Genomic DNA, 18,678 nt, shown 5'->3' with positions numbered 1-18,678 from the left:
CCCTCTATAACCCACACATCCCTGAACACTATGGGCAATTTTGCATGGCCAATCCACCAAGCCTGCACATCTTTGGACTGTGGGAGGAAACCAGAGCACCTGGAGGAAACCCACACAGACACAGGGAGAATGTGCGAACTCCGCACAGACAGTCGCCTGAGGCTGGAATTGAACCCAGGTCCCTGGTTCTGTGAGGCTGCAGTGCTAACCACTGAGCCACCATGCCACCATAAGATTGTCAAATTGGTTTGGGTGGAGATGAGGAAGAGTAGGGTGGGAGGATGCGGGATAGTGGAGATGGAGTCACAAATGGGAAATGTCCACAGCACCCTAACAGTAACCACAACGTGGAACTTATGAAAAAGGGATTGCAATAATCAACAGTGATTTCCTTCTACATGTAGATTGAAAAAATCGATTATCAGTAGTAATCTGGATGAGAAGTTTATAGATAGTAAGAACTGCCGATGCTCGAGTCAGAGATAACACAGTGTGGAGCTGGAGGAACACAGCAGGTCAGATAGCATCAGAGGAACAGGAAAGCTGACATTTCGGGTCGGGACCCTTCTTCAGAAATTTCTGCTGCTGTGTTCCTCCAGCTCCACACTGAGAAATTTATAGAATGTTTTAGAGAGTTTATGTGAGCAGCACATTCTGGAATCGACCAGAGAACAGGTTACTCTCGACGTGGCATTGTGTAATGTGATAGAATTAATTAATGACCTGAGATTAAAGACAACCCTGGGTAGCAGCAACTTTTAGATTTTACATCGAGTTTACAAGGGAAAAGATTGGGTGATAGATTAGTGTTTTAAACTTAAAAAAGGGCAACAATGTGGGCATGAAAGCTGAGCTGACTGAAGTGTATTGGGATTCTAGACTAGGGAATAAATCAATAGAAAAACCAGTGGCAAACATTTAAGGGGGTGTTTCAAATACTCAGAATAAGTATATTTCTACAATAAAGAAACATTCTAAGGGGAGGATTCAACATCTACAATTAACCAAACAAGTTAAGGAAAGTGTAAAACATAAGGAAAGAGCGTATAAATATACAAAGATGAATGGTAGGTCAGATGATTTAAGTGTAAAAAGAACAGCATAAAATAACTGAAAGATTAACAAGGAGAAATAGACTATGAGAGGAAGCTAACTAGGAATGTGAAAATTGATAGCAAGAGCTTTGATAAGTGTTGAAAAGGAAAAGAGTAAATATAATAATGTGAGGGTTGGTACACTGGAAAATGAAAATGAGGAGTTAATAGTAGATAGTGACGAAATAGTGATGAAATGAACACATTTTGCTTCTGTCTTCATACAAGGGGGATAAAAACATTCCAGTAATAGCTGTCAATCAGGAAGTGGAATTGAGAGAGGATCTTGGTGAAAGTTACAATCACTAAGAAAATGGTTCTTAGCAAACCACTAGATCCGCGGGATGGACAGTTCCCACGTCCTGATAGGCTTCATCCTAGCATCTTAAGAGAGGTGGCTAATGAGGTAATAGATGTGTGTGTGTGTATGTTTATTTTCTGAACTTCCCTTGATTCTGGAAAGATTCCATCAATTGGAAAATAGGATATCTAACACCACTATTCAAAGCAGGACAGTGACAGAAAACAGGAAACTGTGGACCCAGTTAGCGTGATGTCTGCTTGAGGATGGCTTTAGAACTGATCATTAAGGAGGTTGTGGTTGGGCACTTAGAAAAACATGAAGTAATCGGAAAGAGTTAACTTGGCTTTATGAAAGGAAAACAATGTTTAGCCAATTTATTGGAGTTCTGTGAAGAAGGAACACATGCTATAGATAAAGAGTTGATGTACTGTTCTTAGGTTTCACAAGATGCTCCTTTAATAATTTACTGTACAAAATAAATGTTTGCAGTGTAGGAGATAACATACTAGCATGGAAAGAAGATTTTGATGCTGGCAGTAAACAGAGTCTTATAGCATAGAAACAAATATGTCGGCCCACCATGTCTATGCCGACCAACAAACTACACTAATCCCATTTACCTGCACTTGGTCCAGAGCCTACAATGCCCTGGCATTTTAAATGATCATCAGATGCTTCTTAAATGTTGCCAGCGTACCGTACTCCACCACCCTCTCAGACAGCATGTTCCTATTTCTACCATTCTCTAGGTGAAAAACCTTTTTCTCAGATCTCTACTAAACAACTTAATCTCCACCTTAAACTTACACCCTCTGGTCTTAGACATGTCTGCCATAGGGAAAAGATTCTCACAATCTATTCTGTTTATGCCTTTCATAATTTTGTATACCTCAATCAGATCCCCCCTCAGCCTCCTCTGCTCCAAGGAAAACAAATCCAGCATGCCCAGTCTCTTTTCCTATTTGAGACTTTTCATCCCAGGCAACATCCTGGTGAATTTCTTCTGCACCATTCCCAGTGCAATCATGTTCCTCCGATAGTGTGCTGACCAGAACTGCACACAGTATTCCATCTGTGGCCTAACCAATATTTTATAAAGTTGTTACAAGACTTCTTTGCTCCTAAATTCTATGCCTGATTAATAAAGACAAACATCCTGTATATCTTCTTCACTACCCTGTCTACCTGTGCTAACACCATGGATTTATACACCAATGTCCCTTTGTTCCTCAGCACTCCTTAGGGACCCACCATTCATTGTGTACATCCTTACCATATTAGCCCTCCCAAAATTCACCACTTCACACTTATCAGGATTAAATTCCATCTCCCATTTCTCTGCCCAATTTCCCAGCTGATCAATATCAGACTAGCTTGAAACCATCCTCTTTATTATCAACAACACCGCTAATTTTTGTGTCATCTGCAAACTTACTATTAGTTGTTCTAAATTTACGTCCAAGTCATTAAAGTACAGAACAAACGGGAAGGGTCCCAGCTCCGATCCCTGTGGTACACCTCTGGTCACAGGCTTCCAATCACAAAAACATCCCACCACCATATAACTTTGCCTCCTACTCGCAAGCCCAATTTTGGATCCAGTTTCTCAACTTGCCTCAGATCCCCTGGTCTCACTCAATAAAATTAGTCAGACAGGATCTCCCTTCAACAAATCCATGCTGATTTTATCTGATCAATCCTTGCCTTTCCACCATTGATTAATCCTGTCCCTCAGAATTTTTTCCACTAATTTCCCCACCACTGACGTCAGACTAACTGGTATATAATTAACTGGCCTAACTCTGTTGCCATTCTTGGACAAAGGAACAACATTAGCTACCCTACAGTCATTTGTCACTTCATCTGTGGCCAGAAAAGTATTAAATATTTCCACCAGGGCCCCAGCTATCTCCCCCTTTGTCTCCCACAGCAGTCCGGGATACATTGCATTAGGCCCTGGGTGTTTAGCACCTGTATGCTCATTAAAACATCTGATACCTCCTCCTTATTAATCTTGACATGTCCTTGAGCATCACTATCCCAAATGAAATCTTCTGCTGCAATATCTCTCTCCTCAGTGCATACAGATGAGAGGTATTCATTTAACAACTCACTCACTTCCTCTGGCTCCATGCCCAGGTCCCCCCTTTGGTCTCTAATAGGCCTTGCTCTTTCCCTGGTAATCATTTTATTCTTAATATGCTTATAAAATGCTTACATTGTTTTCCTTGATCCTATCTGTCAAAGATATTTTGTGGTCCCTCTTTGTCCTCCTAATTTATATTTTTAAGCAACTCCCCACACTCTTTCTATACTCTTGAAGAGCCTCCCATGTTTTTAAGTGCTGTAGTTGACATGTGTTTCCTTCTTTTTCTTTTAAACTCTCAGTATCCCCTGACATCCAAGGTTCCTTAGACTTGCTGCCCTTGCCCTTCACTCTGAGAGAAACACACTGGCCCCGAATTCTCACTAAAGTACTTTTAGAAGACTTCCACTTTCCAAATGTAGGTTTGTGTGCAAGTATCAGCTCTCAGTCTATATTTGCCAAATCCTGTCCAATGATAGTGAAATTGGCCTTTCAGCAATTCAGAAACTTCTGCGCTGTCCTTATACCTTTCCATAATGACTTTTGAATCTTACAGAGTTATGGTCACTGTCCCTGAAATGCACACCCACTGAAACTTTAATCATTTTATTCCCTGGGATTATGTCGAGCAGTGCCCCAAATCTAGTCGGACTATCTACGTTATGACGCAAAAAGGTCTCCTTTAAAAAATCCACTAAATCTAATCCTTTCACACTGAGGCAATCACAGTTAATGTTATTAAATTTGAAATCCCCTACATCTATGACCCTGTTTCTCTCACACCTTTCCATGATTTGCCTACATATCTGCCTCTCTATCTCCTTCTGATTGTTGGGAAGCCAATAGTATAATCCCAGCAAACTAACTGCCCCTTTTTTATTTCTATGCTACATTCAAGGTTGAAAACTCTTCTGGGACATCCTCCCTCATTACTGCAGCAATGATTTCCTTTAACAATAGAGCAATGCCCCACATCTTTTGTATTCCACTCTATAGCGTCTGAATCTTTCATACCTTTTAAGTACATAATCATTTTCTGATTGTCAGTATTTGACAAGTAGTGTCTTGTATAGATCTGTGCAAGGGTCTGAGCTTTTTACAAATTGTATCAATGAATTAGGTAAGGGGAGCAAAGGCTCTGTAGCTAAATTTCTAGATAACACAAAGATATGTAGGAAAGTGTGTTGTGAAGTGCGTATTAGGAGGATGCAAATGGTTATAGATAAGTTGATTGTGTGGGCAAAATTCTGGGAGGTGAGGTATAAATGGAATAACGTGACGTTCTTCACTTTGATGAATTACAACTACTTTAAATTATTAACGAAAACAGAAATTGCTGAAAAGCTCTCACTTATGATTTACACTCCCTGTTCCCACAGTGAGTAAAACTAGAGCTGTAAGTGATTGAAGGTCACGTATTCTCCCAATGAATGGCAACAGGACATCCAATGAGGCTGACTTTGAGACATATCTCATAATATAAGTATTGAGATAAGGGGAAGCAGTTGATGAATAAATGAGATTCATAGCAAGTGAAGACTGGGTGAGAAGTAATGTTTAAACTTACAAATTAGAAGTGGGATATTCAACCCCTTGAGCCAACTCCATTTGGTAAGGTCATGGTTATTGTGGCCTCAGCTTTACTATTCTGGTAACTCTCTATACCTTTTGACTCCCTATCAATCAAGAATTTGATGGAGTATGTTTGGCAAGTTGGAGTTAAAGAATTCAGAAAATTAACCATTACATGAATGTCAATCAGCAATCGTAAGTCCCTTTTCCAGATCCGATTGTTCTTAAATTGTTTCCTACACATCAAAGACTGGGTCATGATTCTGTGGCTGCTCAAGTGCTTAGTCACTTCCAACCATGCAGGCAGTCATTAGATAGAGGAGCAGAAGCAGGCCATTTGGCCCATTGAGCCTGCTACACCATTCGATCATGGCTGTTATGCTTCTCAACCCCATTCACCTACCTTCTCCCTGTAACTCTTGATCTCCTTGCTAATCAAGAACTAATCTATCTCTGTCTTAAGTAAGCTCAATGACTTGGCCTCCACACCGTGCTGCGCCAATGAGTTCTTCTGACTTCCTGAAGAATTCCTCCTGATCTCAGTTCTAAATGGTCCTTCATTCTGAGGCTGTGCCTCCGCATCCTAGTGTCTCCTACTAGTGGAAACATCTTCTGTGTATCTTTTCCAGGCCTCTCAGTATTCTGTAAATTTTGAAGAGAACTTCCTCATTCTTCTAAACTCCATCAAGTACAGAATCAGAGTCCTCAACTGCTCCTCATAAGACAAGCCTTTCATCCCAGGGATCATTCTTATAAATCTCCTTTGGACAACTTCCAATGGCAGCACATTCTTCCTTAGATATGGGGCACAAACATGCTCACAAATATTCCAAATGCAGTCTGACCAGAGGCTTATACAGTCCTAGCAGTACACCTCTGCTCTTCTATTCTAGCCTTCTTGAGATGAATGCTAACATTACATTTACCTTCTTAACTGCCAACTGCCTACCTGTTAACTATAAAGAGATTCCTGACCTAGGACTCCTAAGTTCCTTTGTGCTTCAGATTTCCAAAGCCTTTCCCTGTAAAGAAAATATTCTATGCTTCTATTCTTTCTACCAAAGGGCATAACCTCACACTTTCTCACTTCATATTCCACCTGCCACTTCTCTCCTAGCCTGTCCAAGACCTTCTGCAGCCTCCCTGCTTCCTCAACATTACCTGTCCCCTCCACTTATCTTTGTTTCATCTGCAGACCTAGCAACAATGCCCTCAATTCCTTCATCTAGATCATTAACGTATAACAGAATGCGTTATTGAGGGGTCTCAACACAGACCCCTGTGAAGCTCCATTAGTGACCAGGTTCCTTCCTGAAAAAGACCTGTTTATCCCCACTGTCTGCCTTCTGCCATTTAGCCATTCCTCAATCCTTACCAGTGCCTTGCTCCTAACACTATGGACTCTATCTTATTTAGCGTTTTCCTTTGTGGCACCTTGTCAACAGCCATCAGGAAATCCAAATAGATCACATCTACTGGCTGTCCTTTGTCTAATTTGCTTTTTACCTTCTCAGAGAATTCTAACGGGCGTAACCTCCCCTTGATAAAGTTGTGCTGACTCAGCCCTATTTTACCATGTACTTTCGCGTACACTGCAATCTCGTTCTTAATAATGGAGTCCAAAATCTTACCAACAACTGAGGTCAAGCTAACTGAGCAATAGTTTCCTGTCTTCTGCTTCTCTCCCTTCTTCAGCAGGGGTGTTATATTAGCCACTTTCCAGTCCAATGGAATCTGCCCTGACACCAGTGATTTCTGAAAGATCACCATCAATGTTTCCACAATCTCCTCAGCTATATCCTTCATAACCATGGAGTGTAGTCTATCTGATCTGGGTGATTTATCCACTTTCAGATCTTTCAGCCTCCCCAGCACCTTCTCCTTAGTGATGGCCACTGTACTCACTATTCAGAAATAGTATTACTGATTCAATTTTTTTTGTTGCATAAGGCAGTTTGATTTGAAAGGGTTAACTGACATCATTAAATAGGCTCTGTCTGTCAGGATATAAAGGTCTGTTCTTTGAGATGAGCTAACCAGAGTTGTTAGAATTCCGTGCTGGTCACTAAAGTTGAATGAGAATGTTTTAGTAGCTGTAATGTGAAACTGCTCTTAATTTGAGCCTAATGCTGTATAAGAGACAATCATCTATTTAACTAGTTACTGAGCATTATGAAACAAACCTATTTACTGTTTATCAAGATTGAGCTTATCTTCTCTCTGAGACATCACATGGTCATCCTTTCCCATGTGGTATTAGTTTTCTAGACTCATACCAGAAAGGAGGATTGATGGCAGTGAACCAAGATGTCAGAGATGGTTTCAGCAGAAACCAACATTTCTGGAATTTCTTGGCTTATGCAATGCAGTCAGTAGTTGTTAATTTAAAATGAAAAGCAACTTTCTTAGTCATGAAATGAAGGTCAAAAGTAACCATATTCAGCACATGAATTAATATCAGCAGAAAAAGCAAAATAAATTTGATTTCACCCTTGGCCGATTGTCTGTGTGGAGTTTGCACATTCTCCCCATGTCTGCATGCGTTTCCTCCGGGTGCTCTGGTTTCCTTGCACAGCCCAAAGACATGGTGAATTGGCCATGCTAAATTGCCCATAATGTCCAGGGATGTGCAGGCTAGGTAGATTAGCCATGGGAAATGCAGGGTTACAGGGCTAGGGTCGGGGGTGGGTCTGGGTGGGATGCTCTTCGGAGGGATCATGAGCCGAATGGCCTGCTTCCACACTGTAGGGGTTCTATGATTGTATGAAATGAAAGAAACTATTTAAGTAATCATTGTGAGCAGAATAGGGGAAATGTTTTCCCACAGACTTTATATGTATACTGTGGGAAGCATTTGCAATTGTACTACATTGAGTACTTCTTACTATGCTAATAAACAATCACAACATTTTAGCAATATAGAAAACTTTTATTTCTTGTTGAAAAACATCAAATTTCACTTCAACCCATACAATTTAATCCTTGCACCTCCTCATTCGCTGAATTAATGAGGGCATATTCACTGGCATTTGCCAAACTTCAGGGAGATGTGAGATGTCGGCTTCTGTTTTTGTTTTGTCACAGTTATTATTATGGGCCGGACAGTTAATGAAATTACTTGAGTTAGATATCCATCAGTGCAGGTTTGTGACACGAGCACGTTTAGCAATACATTGCAATGGTGTTGTCACAATAACAGGTATCTATTCCTTTTTGAAAAATCTTTTGGCATCAACTCCTTCATATGAATAAGCCTGTAAGAGATTTTATAAATGTCATTACTCTGGTTTTAAATCTAAGGTAACATTTCACCACAGTAAAGATAAGTGTGTTGAACTGTTCTATGCTGACGTTAATACTGGGACAAGATGTTTTTGTTAAAAAATATTGTATTTCAAGTTAAAGGGATTTTTAAAAATATGCTTCAGTATTCACATTTGAAAGGCCCTGAGGAAATGGAATTGATCATGCTGCCTCAGCAATATCTCCATTAGCCCTAAACTACACCTTATGTGGGTGAGAATCACATTCCATCAACAAAATATTCAAATGGTACTGAGCAGGAAAATCATTTGAGGCAAGCGCAGAGAAACTTAACAGGTAAAATTCTCAGTCCACCTTCTCTATCCCCAGGTTACGACAGTATTGTGACATTATTTCTTGAGCTTCACCTTAAGTTGGTAGATTTCATAAATCTTCCAAGCCAGTTTTCTGATTAGGACTGGAGTTAAAGGTGTGGCTTGGCATAATGGTACGATTCTTTCAGAATTGAAAGGCTGTATGTTCAATTGGCTCTCTGGCCTTGGGCTCATAATCTAGGTGGCACTTTAATGTGGTAATGAGGTGGGGGTTGTACAGTTGGAGATCTATCATATAAACTGGAGATGGCAGATCCCAGGTAGAATTGCTGCCTAAGAAATGCCCTCAACCAAATCACTAAAAATGATAATAATATGCCCCATATTTAGTTGCTGTTTGTAATATCTTTGTCTGATATTGCCTCTTGCATTTGTTATGAATGCAACAGTTACTACGCTTCAAAGTTAGTTGAATTATAGTGAAGTGCTTTGGGGTGTTCTGAAGATGCACTCTGCAAATACAAGTTCTTCATGAAGACCTTAAAAAGATATTTATAAAAATTCACAGAAATAAGGGAATACTAAAAAAACTGCTAAAGTTAATTGCAATTCTTTTTACTAGAATTTGAATACAAACTGTGCTTCATGATATTATTTATGAGTAAATATCTAACTGCCAACCAGCAATGAATTTACCTGTACAAGTTCATCACCAACAATTTCCCTTGTTGTCAGGAGCTCCTTGTTATTGTCCTTTCTGGTGAACTTTCCAACAAGCTTGTTTCCCTCACAAGTCCATGAACCCTGGAACAAAGAATTACTTCCTCTTAGTCCCAAAATGAACACAATTTTGATATGATAAAGCTAATTAAATTCATATTGGGATGGACAGAACAGAAACAATGCAGTTAAACAAGGAACAGGCACAAATTAACTTCAGTTTTTCTCAACTCTTCCCAAGAAAATCATATTAATTGCACAGATTAATTAATCTGCTCAATAGCAATAAACGCTCTTCTGATTCTTACATTCACTTCTGTTCCATCTGCCAGTGAGTAGTCAAATGCTACTCCCAAAGTGAACTCGATTTCTGTTGTTCGGAAGGTACTGGACTCTTTGATAGTAAACTTATTCCCATCCTGGTGAATTGTAAGCTTCAGGTTATCATGGCTGGCAAGCTTTCTTTTCACCACATTTATTCCTGGGGATTAAAAGGAGGATTGTGTTGTTATTAAATTGAAATAGAATCAGGCTATTTTTAAATACAGGTTGTAGCATTTTCTTTCTCCTTTGTAATCATGAATATGTACATTGCAAATAATTCAAATTAGGCAGACGGTTATAGTATATTTTGCGAATCATGACGAAAACCAAATTGAACTGGAATTAAAAACAATAACTTTTGTTGCCAACTTGCAACAGTAATTGTTTTACAGTAATTGTTTTAAAATGTTACATCATGCATTCAATGTTCATATTCAAGTTTATTCAATTACAGTTGAAGATTTGTAATCAATTCAGGTGTAAATTGGTTTCTCACAAATTTGCTTTATGTGTTACTAATGAAGAAGCTAAATTGCCAATAATTTATGTTTGTCACTAATAAGATCCTTTAAAATTTAGGATTGTTTTGTACTTGTAATGGCTAACCTGGCTTTTCCCTCCTTTTGCAAAAGTATTTTAATGGCAGGAGAAAAATAGTTAATTTATGATTTTATTATTCATTTAATAGTGCATAATTTCTAATGGCAGAATAAGATACAGTAACCTCTTACTGACTAAATTCCGTTGACACTTTTACTGGCAAAACAGATTATTTTCTATCTTAGTGACATTTTCTGCAATGAAAACAATTTTGAAAATTGCTTGCATTAATTTCTTTTGCTTGAATAAATTTACAAATTACGTATTATTTGAATTTTTAATGTCATACTCACCCATCTGTTCCATAAACTTATCATAGTTGTCATTTCTTTCAGCCTTCCAGGTACCGTTGAATGCCATATTTTAATGAGAGTGAGCTCCTCCAGCCAGTCAGTGTGGAATCTCTTCTCCCAACTCAGCTTTTAAAGCTTACAGGTTAATCACAGTGAGGGTTTTATCAGTAAGATCGTGATGTGGCTGGGTAAAGTTCAGTTACCTCACAAGGACATTATAATTGAATATTATGTAAGTGTGTTAAAAGTTTAAGGGGTAGGACTTGATAAGATTAGCTGATCATTCTAAACAAAAAAAGGCATGATATTCTAGTATGCCAATCTTCAGAAATATTAGCATATTTCTTTGTAAAGTAAAGGCAGAATATCTTATGAATTAAGCAACTTAAAGAACTGAAAGAAATCTGATATCATTCTCAACTGGTGTGTTGCCAGGATGTACAATAACCTGTACTGCAAAATTTAAAAAAAAAATTGTTTATTTAGTTTTCTCCTGGTGGCCTCATTCACTCTCCCACTCCTCCTTTGGCCTCCCTCACTCCCAGAAAAAAATGGAGGCTGGCTTCCAATGTAGGCCACCACACAGCACGCTCCCATTACAGGGATTCCCACCCTACTCATATCCATTCCCAGTACAGGCCACCACACAACCCGAAACCACCTTCACTCCTTCTTCTGGTGCAGGCCTTTCTCTGTCCCCATTTTTATTCCTGGCCTCTCTCCTCTTCTTGCCAGAGCTCCAGTCTCCACCTCACCTTCCTGGATCCTTGAGGCAGCCCCTGTTCTGATAGTAAGAGATAACAAGGTGTAGAGCTGGATGAACACAGCAGGCCAAGCAGCATCAGAGGAGCAGGAAGGCTGACGTTTCGGGCCTAGACCCTTCTCCGAAACGTCAGCCTTCCTGCTCCTCTGATGCTGCTTGGCCTGCTGTGTTCATCCAGCTCTACACCTTGTTATCTCAGATTCTCCAGCATCTGCAGTTCCTACTATCCCTGTGCTGATAGTGATGTTCCTGCACATAGAACACACTGAATATGCTTCCTGCAGCCTGTCTTTTTGCGGCCAAGTAACATCACAGGCCACAACTGTATATGTGCAGTGACCATATTGCAATCAGTGGAGGAATAGCTGGAGTAGATTACGCAACTGCACTTTTTTTTAAAATCAGATGTTATCAACTGCTTATCTCTACCTACTATCAATGTGAGATACAAAGATCGTTGTCTTATTACTGTGTTTTGTAATTTAAATTCATAGCAACAAATGCATAACTATCGTGAAAGTGAACTGACATATAGATATAATAGTTAAACTGGATCATTCTATATATTGGCAAAATGTTGAGCAATTGTGTGGCTTAATCAGGTTTTATTGTTAGCACATTTTCTAACATTTTGATTCTGTCATTCACAGTTTTCCAAATTACACTGTTCTTTTCACTATCTCAACAGATGCTGTTATGACTAATAAATATCTCAATACTTCTATTAAAATAACTGATGAAGACATTTCCTACATTACCCTGCTGTTATCACAAAGTATAATTTCAAGCTTTAAATATTTTTGACATTTTAAAATATTCAATGTAAATAATACCCTTTTGACTATAATGCAGAAATGTGGTGTGCTGTCAGGTTAAATCTACATTGTCACCAATACATCTGAAAAGTTCACAACACAAATACCATGTTATTTATCTATCCCAGTGCATGTATTTGCTTTAGTTGTACTTTATGTCATGAGTGCAAAATCCAACTTATCGGTTATTAGGTGTTTTATCTAAGACATTGTTAATTAATAATGAAAGATAATTTGTGCATAAGGTGGAATATTTTAATTGAATAATTCAGAAATCTTCCATTTTCTGGATCTGTTCTTACACCAGCAAGTCATTTATCTATAAGTACGGCCATGCCTTAGAAGCTGAGTTGAAACTTGTGTCTCGTATGAATAGAGTGGATGGATTAGTATGATGAACAAATTAATAAATTACCACTTCTTGAGCTACATGTTGAAAAAAAAGTATGTAATAATAACAATACATTGTGGAGAATATCATATCTCCTAAATTTCTCCAGCACATTCTGTTTTTATTTCAGATTTCCAGCGTCTGCAGTAGTTTGCTTTTGTTTGAGGAAAAATGCATGTGGTGACCAACATTAAGAGACTTGGTTGCATCCAGAAGAGATTTTAGGCATATTGCTAGAAATGGATATTTTGCTGTTCATAGTTGTTTGTATGAATGGAATATGCAATTTAGTGGCATCTGCAACACATTTAAAGGATATGTTAACATTTTGCTGTAGTCTGCTGGAAATGGTGTTTTTGGTGTTTAAACCTACTGATCCCACCCAGATATGCACTTCATTTTCATCTAATTTAAATATTTAGATTTTAAATATTTTGCTAGAAATGGAGAAGCTTGCAAAATCAGCCTTCACCGATTCTTAAACTGCTCCTTAAGACTAAAATAGAAATATATTTTAGAATTTTTAACAGTTTTCATTCAGAGCCCTTTAACTTAGAATTGGATGGTCATAATTCTTCTGTGCTTTGGAGTTTTTCTTCCCCACTGCATTATGGAGCTAATTGCTGAAAGAAGGGAACTGAAAATATACAGTAAATTATTGTAGACATACTGTCGAAGTAGATATAATTGCAAAGCTTTCACACTAAGGTAACATTAGTGGAAATGAATAAACTTCTAAATTTCGGTAATTAATACCAATTATTTTCATGAAAGGGATTAATGGGAGACCAGTCTTTCAACTGGAAATTAATTTATCTATCCCAGTGCATGTACTTGCTTTAGTTGTACTTTATGTCATGAGTGCAAAATCCAACTTATCGGTTATTAGGTGTTTTATCTAAGACATTGTTAATTAATAATGAAAGATAATTTGTGCACAAGGTGGAATATTTTAATTGGATAATTCAGAAATCTTCCATTTTCTGGATCTGTTCTTACACCAGCAAGTCATTTATCTATAAGTACGGCCATGCCTTAGAAGCTGAGTTGAAACTTGGAAATTATTTATTGTTATAGTGGCATGTTATTTTCAATGTCTGCTTTCCCAATGGTGTTCTATTCTGTCCTTTATAAAGGAAGCCTTATCCAACACCTGCCAACCAGATCTTATACCACAACAAGTTTTGATTCCAATTCATTAAGCTCATTTATTTTGCAAATCTCTGCTAGGCTTCTCTTTACCCTAACTCTGAAACAATTTTATTTTCAAGTTTAGACTTCTATGTATAATTCCTCCTCCTTTTGCTTCAGCATTGACAATAATAGCATCAGCCATCAAAGCCTCAAACTTTCATATTCTATTCCTAAACACCTACCCTGTTTTGCCACACTTCCAAACATTTCCTGAAACATTAACCAGTTTGGTCATGCCTTCCATCGCTACCTTGACACTTCTTCATTGGCATCTGTTTCCTTCTTTCATTTCCCCTCCATCTAACCATAAACACCCTAATTTTCAGTGTATTAAATACATCATATAGATTTTTGTTAAAAGACACTAACTAAATTATTATAATTTAGTACACAAGGCCCAGATAATTAACTTACTGTTCATCTTCCGATTCTTGCTTGTTGGTTTACTTTGGTTAAATGTTAGCGTTCTGTGACCACGTTACTGCATTAACGTTTAATCAGGCACCAAAAATTGCTTAAATAGTGTGTATATTTAGAATTACGCAAATAAAGTCGATTATGCAGGTTTATACATGTGAGAATATTACACACTTTTCAAACTTGTAAGCCTAGCTATCACTGTACAAGATACATGGGGCAATTAGCTTAGATATTTACAAAAGGGAAACGGATGAATTTATTGAGAGTAAAGGGAATAGAAAGATCTAATGAAAGGCTGGGCTGAGGTAGGTGGAGTGTAAGGACACTCATTTATTATAAGCACTAGCACAGACTAGTTGGAATGGATAGACTTATTCTGGTTTGTAGGTTCTGTGTAATTCTTTGTAATCCTAACATAGAATATAAAAATTTTCATTAGACTACTGGCAGGGAGAGAGCAAATTAGTAGAGGGCAGGTGAAGAATGAAAGAAGCAAAAATGTAGGATAATCCAGATAATCCAGATGTACCAAAGGTTGAATGCACAGTTCTTTGGCTTTGAAAGTGCCCTATTTATGATCTCACCCAGTGGTTTACATTCAATATCAATCAGGTTGTGACTTTGTACTGTTAAGTGCACAGCCTACAATATTGGTGAAGGCCAAAGGAAAGAGGCAACCTTTATCAATGCTAGAATCAGGTAGTAGACCATTGCATACATGTGAACCAGCCTAACAAATGGCTTCAGCTCCACTATTGATTTGGACTGAGGTAACCAGTGTCATCACTAACTTGTTAGCTTACCTGAATGTAACTGGAAGAAACACTTCTGTTCAGAGCTGACATCTGAAGGATGAACCAGAATCTTAATACAATCAAAAGAAGAGAGACTGGAGTAAACAGAGAAAAAGAAACAGAAGGGCATATGGCTGATGACATATCTCAGAAGCCCACATGATGTTGATTAAGAGAGGCCTTGGCTATATTAACCTCATGGTCTCATTAACATGTTGCTGGATTTGCTGAAAACTGGGCCTGGATCATCTTCTCACTAGATTTTACTTAGTGGGAAAACCACAACAACCTTCCTTCTCAAGCTGGTGTTAAATAGCAATGTTCAGTTTTCCTCAGAGATCATAATTTATACGGAAGCCCCTCAAATTCTTAACACTTCTTATTAATATTTACTTATGGAATGTAGGTAACGACAGCTGGGTCAGCATTTATTGTCCATCTCTATTTGCTTTTCAGAAGGTGGTGGTGAGCTGCCTTCTTGAACCACTGCCGTCCATTTTTTTGTAAGTAGATCCACAATGCCATCAGGGAGGGAGTTCCATAATTTTGACCCAGCAACAGTGAAACAATGATAATATATTTCCAGGTCAAGATGGTAAGTGGCCTAAAGGGAAACTTGCAGGTGGTGGTGTTCCCATGTACATGCTGCCCTTGTCCTTCTAGATGGAAGTGATCATGTGTTTGGAAAGTGGTGACTAAGGAATCCAGGTGAATTTGTGCATCTTGTCAATATTACACACTGCTTCTAGTGAGTATTGGTGGTGGAGGGAGTGGATGTTTGTGGATGTAGTGCCAGTTAAGTGGGCTGCTTTGTCGTGGATGGTGTCAAGCTTGTTGGAACTGCACCCATCCAGCAATATACTATTGTTCTCCTGACTTGAAGATGGTGGACAGGCTTTGGGAAGTTAGGAGGTGAGTTACTCACTGCAGGATTCTCAGCCTTTGACCTGCTCTTGCAGCTACAATATTTATATGGCAAGTCCAGTTGAGTTTCTGGTCACTGGTAACTCCAGGATGTTGATAGATATAGATTCATTAATGGTGATGCGGTCGAATGTCAAAGGGCAATTGTTGGATGCTTTTTTTCATTGCAGTTGATCATTACCTGGCATTTGTGTGCCAAAAATGTTACTTGCCACTTTTCATAAAACCATAAAATATAGGAGCAGAATTAGACCATTTGGCCGATTGAGTCTGCTCCACATTTGATTATGGTTAATATGTTTCTCAACCCCATTCTCCGGCCTTCTCCCTATAACCATTGATCCCCTTACTGAACAAGAACCTATCTTTCTCCATCTTAAATACACTCAACGACTTGGCCTCCACAGCCCCCTGTGGCAATGAGTCCCACAGATTAACCATGCTCTGGCTGAAGAAATTCCTCCTCATTTCAGTTCTAAAGGGTTGTCCCTTCACTCTGAGGCTGTACCCTTGAATACAAGTCTCTCCTAGTTGAAACGTCTTCTCCATGCCTACTTAATCCAGACCTCTCAGTATTCTGTAAGTTTCAATGAGATCCCCCCTCATCCTTCTAAACTCCATTGAGTACAGACCCACAGTCCTCAACTGCTCATCATATGACAAACCCTTCATCTTCAGGTTCATTCTTGTAAACCTCCTCTGGACCCCCTTTAAAGCCAACACATCCGTCCTTAGCTTATGGGGTCGAAAACCACTTGCAATATTCCAAATGAAGTTTGACCAGATCCTTATACAACCTTAGCAGTACATCTCTGCTCTTGTATTCTAGCTCTCTTGAAATGAATTACTAACATTGCATTGCCTTGTAACTGCGAATTTAACCTGCATATTAACATTAAGAGAATCCTAAATTAGGACTCCTATGTCCCTTTATGGTTCAGATTTCCAAAACGTTTCCCCATTTAGAAAATAGTCTATGCCTCTATTCTTCCTTCAAAAGTGCATAACCCCACACTTTCTCACATTATATTCCATCTGCCACTTCTTTGTCCACTCTCCTAGCTTGTCCAAGTCCTTCTGCATCCTCCCTGCTTCCTCAACACTGCCCACCACTCCACCTATCTTTGTGTCAACTGCAAACTTAGCAACAATGCCCTCAATTCCTTTTGTCCAGATTGTTAATGTATAAGGTGAATAGTTGTGGTCCCAAAACTGATCCCTGTGGAACTCCATCAGTTGCCATCCTGAAAAATATCCCTTCATCCTAAACCTGGATATTGACCAGGTCTTGCTGCATTTGGACATTGTTTCAATATCTGAAGAGTTAAAAATGGTGCTGAACATTGGACAAACATCGATGAATATCCCCACATGTGACCTTGCAATGGAAGGAAGGTCATTGATGGAGCAGCTGAAGATGGTTGGGCTGAGAGTACTATCCTGAGTAACTGTTGAAATGTTGTGGAGCTGAGATGACTGATGTCCAACAATCATAACCATCTTGCTTTGTGCCAAGTATAACTCAAGCCAGCAGAGAGTTTTCCCCAAGTTCCTATTGAATCCAGTTTGGCTCATGCTCCTTGATGCCACAGTCCATCAAATGCAGCCTTGATGTCAAAAGCTGTCACTCTCACCTCACCTCTGGAATTCAGCTCTTTTGTCCATGTTTGAACCAAGGCTGTAATGAGGTCAGGAGCTGAGTGGTCCTGGCAGAACCCAAGCTGGGCGTCACTGAGCAGGTTATTGCTGAGCTGGTGCTGCTTGATAGCACTGTTGATGACACCTTCCATCACTTTACTGATGATCGAGAGTAGACGGATGGAGCAGCAGTTGGCCGGGTTGGATTTGTCCTGCTTTTTTGTGTACAGGACATACTTGGGCGATGTTCTACATGGTTGGGTAGATGCGAGCATTGTAACTGTATATCAACAGCTTGGCTAGGGGAACGGAAAGTTCTGGAGCACACACCTTCAATACTATTGCTGGAGTGTTATCAAGGCCCATAGCCTTTGCAGTATTCAGTGTTTCCAATCATTTCTTAGTGTCACATGGAGTGAATTGATTTGGCTGAAGACTGGTATCTGTGATGCTGAATACCACTGAAACAGGCTGAGATGGATCATGCAGTCAACACTTCTGGCTGAAGATTGCTGCAACTGCTTCAGCCTTATCTTTTGCACTGATGTACTGGGCTCTTCCGTCATTAAGTATGGGGATACTTGTGGAGCCACTGACTCTAGTGAGTTGTTTAATCATCCACCACCATTCTTGACTGGATGTGGCAAGACTACAGAGCTTAGATCTGATCAATTTTTTGTGGAATCATTTAACTGCGTTTATCACTTTCTGTTCATGCTGGTTGGCATGCAAGGAGTTCTGGTTTACAGCTTTACCAAGTTGACATCTCATTTTTAGGTATGCCTGGTGCTGCTCCTGGCATACTCTCCTGCACTCTTCATTGAATCAGGAATGAACCCCTGGCTTGACGGTAATGGTAGAGGCAGAGATATTACCAGGCAATAAAGTTGCAGATTGTTTTGGAGTAGGATTCTGCTGCAGCTGATAAACTATGTACGGCATGTTCGTGACTATAAATAACACAAAACACATTAGCACACTTCAAAGTGTCTTGCCCTTTTGCATTTAGAATAATTTTACAGAATGCTAATCTTAATGTGGGAGTAAATCTTATAAACACTTGCTTATCGAAATATTGTCCAATCAACCTGTTCAGAGATGTTATTACACACCTCTAGCACAGATGGGACTGGAACCCAGGCCTCCCTGGTCCAGGGCATGGACCCTA

General features: G+C 39.2%; 1 protein-coding gene across 1 annotated transcript; it reads right to left on the bottom strand.

The window, feature by feature from the left end:
* Positions 1–7,964: 7,964 nt before the first annotated feature.
* Positions 7,965–10,705, bottom strand: fabp2 (fatty acid binding protein 2, intestinal). Its single transcript, XM_020528100.2, has 4 exons — positions 10,572–10,705; positions 9,663–9,835; positions 9,331–9,438; positions 7,965–8,310 (listed from the first exon to the last, which is right to left on the bottom strand). Exons 1-4 carry the CDS (start codon positions 10,636–10,638, stop codon positions 8,260–8,262), a joined length of 399 nt encoding a protein of 132 aa, XP_020383689.1. The 5' UTR covers positions 10,639–10,705; the 3' UTR covers positions 7,965–8,259.
* Positions 10,706–18,678: the final 7,973 nt, after the last annotated feature.

The sequence above is a fragment of the Rhincodon typus genome, chromosome 1 (assembly GCF_021869965.1).
Source record: "Rhincodon typus isolate 14 chromosome 1, sRhiTyp1.1, whole genome shotgun sequence".
NCBI lineage: Eukaryota > Metazoa > Chordata > Chondrichthyes > Orectolobiformes > Rhincodontidae > Rhincodon > Rhincodon typus.
The sequence above is the reverse complement of the archived record's forward strand: the minus strand, read 5'-3'. Positions and strand labels throughout refer to the sequence as shown.

Excerpts from the sequence above, each read along its gene's own strand:
- fabp2 (XM_020528100.2), bottom strand. The coding sequence starts at position 10,638 with ATGGCATTCAACGGTACCTGGAAGGCTGAAAGAAATGACAACTATGAT. Across the intron at positions 9,836-10,571 it reads TAAGTTTATGGAACAGATGG|GAATAAATGTGGTGAAAAGA; the intron begins GTGAGTATGACA and ends TTTAATCCCCAG. Across the intron at positions 9,439-9,662 it reads CAGATGGAACAGAAGTGAAT|GGTTCATGGACTTGTGAGGG; the intron begins GTAAGAATCAGA and ends TCTTTGTTCCAG.